Below are 9,045 nucleotides of genomic sequence, written 5' to 3'. Positions count from 1 at the left end.
TTTTAAAAAAATAAAAGAGAGAAAAATTTAAAAACCTATCCACGTGGGGGTGGGGGTGGGGGTAGCTTGAGTCTTGTTGTTTGGTTTGGTACAATATTTTAACCATAGCTAAGCCAAAAAAGAAACCCTATGATGACTCCTCCTAACCATATCTAGTTTGATTACATGTGTACACCTTTGGTTAAGTTAACCTAAATACAAAAATAGAAAATAGGAAACAGAAAAAATAGAAACAAAAATAAAAAAAATAAAAAAGTAATTTCACCCCAAAAATTTAGAGAAGAGACAGAGAAAGAGAAAGAGAAAGAGAGAGAGAGGCTTTCAATGTATTAAAGCTAGAAAATAAAAAAATAAAAAAGAGAAACAAAAACTAAAAAAGGATCTTCTCTACTCTTTCTCTAATCTCCATGCTCTTAGATTTATCCTACCTTTGATTTGCTCAAAACTTTTTAGCTCTAAATCTGGTATGTAATTCATCGGAATAATCTTTAAATATAAGAAATTCTCACTCTCTTGTACCGATCTTATCTAAAAATGGAATCTTTTTTCTTTAATTACTGAAATTTTCTGAATTTTTTTTTGCTGTTTTTGTGTTTTGGTCTGATTTTGATCGATGATTTGAATTGGGTTTGATCGGAACTTAAATGGGTGTGATTTAAATCCGTTCAGTATTGAGAGTTTGTATCTGGGTAATTGATGTTTCATCATTTAACCTTCTTGTTCTTGATGTAACTTTTACATGTTTAATTCATATGGGTTCTGTTAATTTTGTGAAATTTGATTAGATTATAAGATTTTAGACTTACCCAGAAATTGATGATCATGTTTTGATATGGTTTTGGTTAAATGCACTTTCATTTGGAACAGCTGATGTTTTCTCTGATGTTATGTGACACTATAAGAACTTGGTTTGAGTGTTTTTGTTATAGCTATGTGCATTGATATGAGGTCAACAGTTTTTTTGTTTGTTTGTGATTTGTAAGTTTGTTATGTGGATTGAATGTTTCTAAAGGGAAAAAATGTGTTTGGCAGCTAAGTAATGGCATCAATGGTTGCAAAGGCATGTGCTACGCCATCGGCTCAATATACACCTGCTGTGACAGTCTTGGAAAAAGGAAGTAGGAATAAGAGGAAATTCAGAGCGGATCCACCTCTAGTTGATCCGAATAAAATGATTCCTTCACCTCAGTTTGAGTGCACGAGTTTTGAATTTTCAGCGGATAAATTTGGAATGATCCCTACTCATGAATTGTCGAATGGTTGTGATATGTGTAGCCTGAAGCAAGACAGCTCAGAAAGTTTGAAACTTGACCTCGGATTGTCTTGCAGTGTAGGATCGTCTGAAGTAGGTCCAAGTGAGCCGAGAGAGGTAGTTGAGACAACTGAACAGTTCCATGATGCTGATTGGAGTGATTTTACGGAAGCCCAGCTAGAAGAGCTTGTCTTGAGCAACTTGGATACAATTTTCAGAAGTGCAATTAAGAGAATAATGGCCTTTGGTTACAGTGAAGAGATTGCCACAAAGGCTGTTTTAAGGTCTGGTATATGCTATGGTTGTAAGGACATTGTATCAAACATAGTGGAGAATACATTGGTTTTTCTTCGTAGCGGCCATGACATTGACTCATCCGGGGAGCATTATTTTGAGGATTTGCTGCAAATGGAAAAGTATGTGTTGGCGGAATTGGTCTGTGTTCTGCGGGAAGTTAGGCCTTTCTTTAGCACTGGTGATGCAATGTGGTGCTTGCTAATATGTGATATGAATGTATCTCATGCTTGTGCAATGGAAAGTGATCCTTTGAGTAGTTTGGTTGGTGACGGGAGTGAAAACTCCTCTGCTTCTGTGCAGCCTAATTTGCAATCCGAGGTCAAAAGTTCTGAATCCATCACTAGAATTCCCTGTAAGCCAAATCCTTTAGTTGCTTGTGCACATTGTTCGTCTGAGACTTCCAATGTCGCTTCTGCTATTTCTGGGCATAGCTTCCAGTTGGAGGCATCCAATATGCCAGGAGTCCATGAAATCAAACCTAAACCTTCATTTGCTCTGACTGGAATTATCCCAGAGAAAGATTCTTCAAGTTCTCTGTTTGACACTGTTGATAAAACCTTTACGGCCACAGGAGCACCCAATCCTCCAACCGTTGAGGAGGAGTTTGTGGGTACTAGAAAGGTATCTGGCATCACCAAAAGGGAGTATATACTTAGGCAAAAGTCCCTACATCTGGAGAAACATTATCGCACTTACAGTTCAAAAGGGGTCAGTAGGAAATTCAATAGTTTTAGTGGTTTAGTATTAGATAATAAACTTAAGTCCATGGCAGACTCTGCTGGCATGAATATAAAGAACGCTTCATTGAAGGTCAATAAGATCTCTGTTGCTGGGAGAAAAGATAATGTACACCATAGTATCTCAACAAATAATGGATTTTCTTCAACATCAGTTTTTGGGTCCAATAATGGCAATGGACTTGTTCCATTACCTAATACAAATATCCCTTCTTCATCACCGCAAGTCAGTACTTCACCTGCATTGCCTGCTGCTGATACTGAGCTATCGCTCTCATTCCCTGCCAGCAACATGACCCCAATGCCTCTTAGTTATAACGCTGGGGCCGGTGTTTGTGCTTTTAATATGATTCCTAATGAAAAATCTATTGCTCAATGGGTTCCTCAAGACAAGAAAGATGAAATGATTCTAAAGTTAGTTCCAAGGGTTCGCGAATTGCAAGGTCAGCTCCAAGAGTGGACAGAATGGGCCAATCAGAAGGTTATGCAAGCCGCTCGTAGACTGAGTAAAGACAAAGCTGAGCTTAAGACACTTCGGCAAGAAAAAGAAGAAGTGGAGAGGCTGAAGAAAGAGAAGCAGAGTTTGGAGGAAAATACCATGAAAAAGCTAGCTGAGATGGAGAATGCCTTGTTTAAGGCTAAGGGACAATTCGAACGAGCTAATGCGGCTGTTCGTAGGCTTGAGATCGAGAAGGATTTACTAAAGAGGGATATGGAAGCTGCCAAATTGCGTGCAGCAGAGTTAGCTGCAAGCTGTCAGGAAGTATCAAAGAGGGAAAAGAAGACACTCGTGAAGTTCCAGTCATGGGAGAAGCAGAAAGCTATATTACAGGATGAACTGGCAGCTGAACGACGAAAGCTGGTGGAACTGCAACAACAACTGGAGCAAGCGAAAGATGTTCTGAACCAGCTCGAGGTATGTTTACTGGGAGAATAAGATCACAACTTCTTCACAAGATGCTTCTTGTCAAAGAAAACTTAGGCTTCAACCAAGTTAAAAAGGTTTTATTATCTAGTTAGGTACTGTGACCTTCAGCCATTCATGCTGTAGAATAAAAAGGATAAAATTAAACAGAAGAACTGCAGAACTTAGGTAAGAAGATACTATTTTACAAGCTTTATGCTAGTAAATATGTTGAAGGTTATATAAGACTCTTGATAAAAAATTGTGAATAACTGGTATGGTGGTTCTCTGGCTCTCTACTGACGTACCTCTGCATCAGTCATTGACAAGCCGACATCTCTGTGATAAAAGCTTCATGCAATCTGAACTTCAGGACTTGCGACCTTTTTACTATTTGAGAGATAAATCTAAGATGATAAATATGAATGAACCTTTTGTATGTGTTTGCTTTAAAAATGACTTGACGTGGTTTTTGAACGTCACTCTCTCTCTCTCTCTCCCTCTCCAACTTCATTCTCCCAAGAGAAGGTTGTGGTGACTGGTAAATGCAATTATTTTATTTTTATGTGTTCTTCCAGATACAATCACCTGATGTCTATAATATGCATATTAGGAATATATCTTCCAACTTATGCAGTTTGAGAATTTGAAAAATGAACATGAGAACTTTTGTCTGCTGGATTCTTTATCTGAGAATGACTCGACTCTCGTACGCAAAATTTCTCTAGGTATAAGCAAGAGTATGGATTAGCATCTAAATGATGCAAGGATTTTCCCGTCTTCTTTTTACATTGTTTTGTTAGTATGGGTGCATAGCATATTTGTTCAGTGCAATTTTCCTCACTTTGTATAGCGTTTTTGAAGTGGATAGCTTGTTGTTCAAAGTCAAATAGATGTCCTGACAATGGGAATGAGGTATATCCACCTTCCATAGTGTCTTGTTGCCTTTTATTTTTCTTATAAGAGAATGTCTTGTTGCATTTAATCTGTTGAATTCAATATGCTTTGACATTGATGTCTGATATACATAATTTTGCAGAACACATCTCTTGATATATCTTGAAGGGGCCTTTGGTAGGGTGTATAAGAATAATGTTGAATAGGGTGTATTAGTAATGCTGGTAGTAGTTATCCTGAGATTATTCCTTATGCACTGTTTGGTTTGGTGTATTAAAAATAACAAGCATTGCGTAATTGCTAAAATGGATTGTGTTGTTGCAAGGTCACCGTACACTTTATCATCCTCAGACCCCACTTAGTGGGATTTCACTGGGTTGTTGTTGTTGTTTGCAAAAATACCCTCCTAAAATACACTGGGAAGGATGTGGAAAAGTTTTTGAATGACTATTGTGTCTTTTAACTATGCTAATGCATGCATTAAAAATCCTTGGATTGCTATACCCTTAGTTTGCCATGTATTAGTTATATATAACATAATACCAAATAGAGTGTATTAGTTATACATAGATTGGAAAAGTGTACCAAACAAGGTATTAGTAATACACAAAGTTAATGCATGCATTATTTTTTCTTATGCATCCTATCAAACGACACCAAAGTGATTAACCTTAAAGAAATTTCTCAAATGGATCTCAAGACGAAATGGTAATAGGTGGAATTATAGGAATAGGTTGTTGGCACTGGCCTCTTACATGCATCGCTGCGGTTGAGAGCTCTGAAAATGACTTCAGATTGCAGATTCAAAGAAGCATGAACAGAAAGATTTTAATTTCTTGCTTCACTTGAGACTTTGCATTTTCCATCATCATAATCTCTTAACATGACATTCGAATTTGTTTTACCCTTACCTAAGTATTGGTAAAAACTGTACAACATCAGAATTCTCAATGAAGCATATTTGTCAAGTTTGACAAGGGAGGGATAGTCTAGTGGAAAGGACCCTCTTCCTTCAACCATGAGTCCAGGAGGAGAGGGAGTTGTTACCATCATCAATGATTTTCATCTGACACACTTCCTTTTTGCCTTTTAGTATTTGAAATTGCTAAATGCAAACATATCAAGGGGAGTGGTTATTAGGTTGCAGGTCTCTTTCATAATACAAAGACCATTGTGCTTTGGACCAATGTTCTTATGCTAATGTATGTTCTCCCGATGAGACAAGTGAATGATCTTACCGACAAGCCAATGTCTTGCAGGGTAGATGGAAGCAGGAAATGAAGGCCACGGAAGATTTACTTAGGCAGGCTAGTTCACTAAGGAAAGAGAGAGAAGAGATTGAAACTTCAGCCAAATCCAAGGAGGATATGACCAAATTAAAAGCTGAAAGTAGTTTACAAAAGTATAAAGATGATATTGAAAGGCTAGAAAAGGAAATATCCCAGCTCAGACTAAAGACCGATTCTTCAAAGATAGCCGCTCTAAAAAGAGGCATAGATGGAAGCTATGCAAGCAAACTGACTGACTTTAGAAATGCTCAATTACCAAAGGACACTGAAATACCTTATATCTCCACATTTGTGACAGATTTTGAGGAATATTCTCAGGATGGAGGGGTGAAACGAGAACGTGAGTGTGTCATGTGCTTGTCAGAGGAAATGTCTGTGGTTTTTCTGCCATGTGCTCATCAAGTGGTATGCACAACATGCAACGAGCTTCATGAGAAGCAGGGAATGAAAGAATGTCCTTCTTGTAGGAGCCTGATCCAGCAGCGGATTTGTGCGCGTTATTCTCATACTTAGAGTTGCTTCAGAGAATGAGTGAAGCTGTCAAAATACTGATTCATGAAACTTTATAATGAATAATGCATTTGTGTTGCCCTTTTCAAATGTATGGACAATTATGCTTGCAATATGCGACTCTTTTCAAGAATGAAAAGTAACAGAAAAAAGAAAAGAAAAATAAGAACAAAAAAAGAAAAAGAGTGTTTAGTGTGGCCTTTGTAAATCATCTCTCTTTTAAATAAACTTGAGTTTTCCTTTGTGTTGTTCTATGTATCTTTATCGACCATATGCGTTAACTAAACATGGTCATTATTTTGTTGGCTATTTATAAGAACAGATACTACACTTGATCTTTAGCCAAAATGCCGCGAAAAGCATCCAGATAATATACTGACTATTCCTTTAATCTTCTCTGATTTTGTGCATAAGGAGGTTCTCTCGTCTTGGTGCATTATATAACATTTGCACATACTCGACACTTCAATTTCTAATGACATAAAATGCTTTTCTTGGCCTTTGAATACCTACTTTTGATAGACAGAGTTATCAATCAAGGTGATAGGTAATCGTTGGAATAGTTGAAGTGCGAAAAAAGAAGAAATAAACACCCAAGACACTAATACAACTGAAAATGCCTTATCCTTTCACCCTTGTGACAACAAAGATCAAAGTTACAATGAGCAACCTACTCTTGCAGCAATTGTACAACTCTGAAATAATCATCACTCAGTGTGTAATAAATTCTTGCAGTATATAATGATTATTTACAGTCACATAACTATGTATTATTTAATAGAAAAATCACGAAAATTTCACCCTTTTAATAATAAAAAAATTATGCCTTTTGTGTTAGTAGGGTGAAAGTTTCCTGTAAAAATAAAATCTGATACGATACACAATATCACTATGAGAGTCAGCTTTGTCAGGCTGAATGTGTGAGCTATAAAGTAGATGACCTTGAAGAAGCTGAGCCATATTCTCCACTTCCCAATCAGTACAATTTCTTCTAAATTTTACTAACCAACCTTGATTGCTTCTACATTGACTTTAACCCCTGCTGTTTTCTGCAAAACTGAAGAGATCGGGAACCTGTCTCGTAGAGGAGTAATTCCTTCCCCACCCAATTGTCATACCAGAAAAGTATTCTTTTCCTATCTTCTACCTTTAACTGTATTGGTTTTTCGTACTCCTCGGAAATGCTTCTTATAGTATGTCGGGACCTTACAGAGTTAGTACACCAAGAAATAAGCATTCAAGCATCATAGTTGGCAAGCTCCTATATTGCATTCCAAGCACTTGCCAGATCTTGTACATTTTGAGTTTCAATACTGGAAATATAAAGTCCCGGCAGCTTATATTGCCCTCAGCACCCTCACTTGCTCCATATCTCTGCATCACAAAAATTGAAGGCATCATAAACGTATAAAATATGTGACTAATGATTAATCACATGGGGATTATACTAGGAAGATTGGCCTAACAGGACACAATGTGTTTTGTATTTGGAACAATTCCAGATTGGATAAGCCACTACCTCCACATAGCAGCTTTCATGGGGGAGTGTAACATCATCTTCCAGAGTGTATTGCTGCAAAGTTAAAGAACAGGATACACAGTCCATCAGACAAATGCTGATAAATAGAAATAATAATGACTAAGCAACAGAGTACATTTTAAATGGACTTGAATGACAGTAACATGTCGACCCACAAGGCATGACCAGTTTACGCTTACATTACATAAGCCAAGACCACTAGAAAAAGATCTCGACATGCACGAATAAGTTTCTTTTTATTTGTCAAGCTGAATTATATCCCTTAAGATAACAAGATTCCAATACTGCAGTACAAAGTAGATATTTATCTTACTTTTTGCATGTAACAGCTAAGTTATGGAAAAGCCCATTAGTCTAACAATAACGGTGCCTAAAACATTTAGAGTTTGCTATAAAATAACCATAATTTTCTATATTCCTTAAGTCAGTCAAAGGTTTCTCCTATGGAGCGATCTACTTCAGGCTCCAACTAGTGATAATCACACAAAAGGCAACTTGGTATGTTCCACCTGCAACAATTCACAGAGACCAACCTCACAGACTGACAGTCCAAGCTTTACAAGTGTAACAGACAAAAGCATTCAGTTAGGTGAATTCAGTACCTCCATCTTGCTCATAGCCTCCAGTTGTGGGAGCAACAAGAATAGTCTGCTGAGCCCCAGGGTTCACGAGATCTTTTTCAATACCATTTCGCAGATCACACAAGCAAAGTATTACAGTATCACTCAGCATTTAGCTTACCAACCTGCATGAGAGAGTGAGTTAATCGAAATCTTTGAAATCAAGTTTTACAGAGGTAACAGTATACATACCACATCTCATGAATTCCTTTTGCTGTATTATCACTTCAGGCACTCTTCCATGGTTCAATATCCTCCTCTACACAACATTAGAGGAAAGGTGTCATTCCTATACTACAGCCCAAGACCATCTATAGCTCTCAAAATATAGTCTATTCCTTGAGGCATTAACCAAGAGTCTATAAGAAGAATCAGCCTGGTAATATAAATCCAGCTTTACAAAAAATGTAAATACTTTACGAGAGATCTCCAAATTACTGATGTGGCTATCAAAATTGTGAGCATCAACATGTAGCTTCCAGATTCCAAGTGATAGTATCAGGGACTAAGAATTTTATATCTCCAGTGCTTTCACCAGATATCTATCAGTGCAATTCATGTCACCAGTAAATTTTACAGTTGAAAATCACAGTAAACAGAGTCAGATGGAGACTCCTAAATTCGAGAATCACTTCAGGATATCAGAAAATGCATGACTCAATCACCAGACACTAACTTTTTTAACACCAATGCATAACAAGAAAGCATTACTAAAATGAAGTTTCAAATTTTTTACGTATTGACCTTTTCAATGTAGTAATGACACTGCATACAGACCAACAAACTTTTAGTCCAAAGTCTTGACAAACTTCTAAGCTCATAAATGATGTCATCCTTATACCAACACCTATGACTAAAAAATTTGCTCATAAGTAATCTATAGAGAAAAAAATCAACAGCATTAGTGAGACAACCTACTTTAGTATCGTGAGTTCAAAGTTCTACGAGTCTCTATTGACAATTTTTTTGATCTTGGCTTGTAAGCTCCCTTTAAAGTGC

The 9,045-nt window shown here is 37.0% G+C and overlaps 2 protein-coding genes across 2 annotated transcripts in view; one reads left to right on the top strand and one right to left on the bottom strand.

The window, feature by feature from the left end:
- Positions 1-313: 313 nt before the first annotated feature.
- LOC102594650 (putative E3 ubiquitin-protein ligase RF298) lies at positions 314-6,138 on the top strand. The gene is made up of 3 exons (XM_006365219.2): positions 314-464; positions 1,033-3,202; positions 5,347-6,138. The coding sequence occupies exons 2-3, from the start codon at positions 1,040-1,042 to the stop codon at positions 5,887-5,889; spliced, it is 2,706 nt and encodes a 901-aa protein (XP_006365281.1). The 5' UTR covers positions 314-464; positions 1,033-1,039; the 3' UTR covers positions 5,890-6,138.
- Positions 6,139-6,580: 442 nt separating this feature from the next.
- Positions 6,581-9,045, bottom strand: part of LOC102594091 (putative pentatricopeptide repeat-containing protein At1g16830) — a 5,644-nt gene continuing 3,179 nt past the window's right edge. The window contains exons 2-5 of the mRNA XM_006365217.2: positions 8,239-8,305; positions 8,029-8,171; positions 7,406-7,459; positions 6,581-7,260 (exon numbers count right to left, since the gene is read on the bottom strand). The gene's annotated coding sequence lies outside the window, so the exon portion shown is untranslated. The remainder of the gene's footprint in view (positions 7,261-7,405; positions 7,460-8,028; positions 8,172-8,238; positions 8,306-9,045) is intronic.

This window comes from Solanum tuberosum, unplaced genomic scaffold (genome assembly GCF_000226075.1).
Source record: "Solanum tuberosum cultivar DM 1-3 516 R44 unplaced genomic scaffold, SolTub_3.0 scf00532, whole genome shotgun sequence".
NCBI classification, from domain to species: Eukaryota; Viridiplantae; Streptophyta; class Magnoliopsida; order Solanales; family Solanaceae; genus Solanum; species Solanum tuberosum.
The sequence above is the reverse complement of the archived record's forward strand: the minus strand, read 5'-3'. Positions and strand labels throughout refer to the sequence as shown.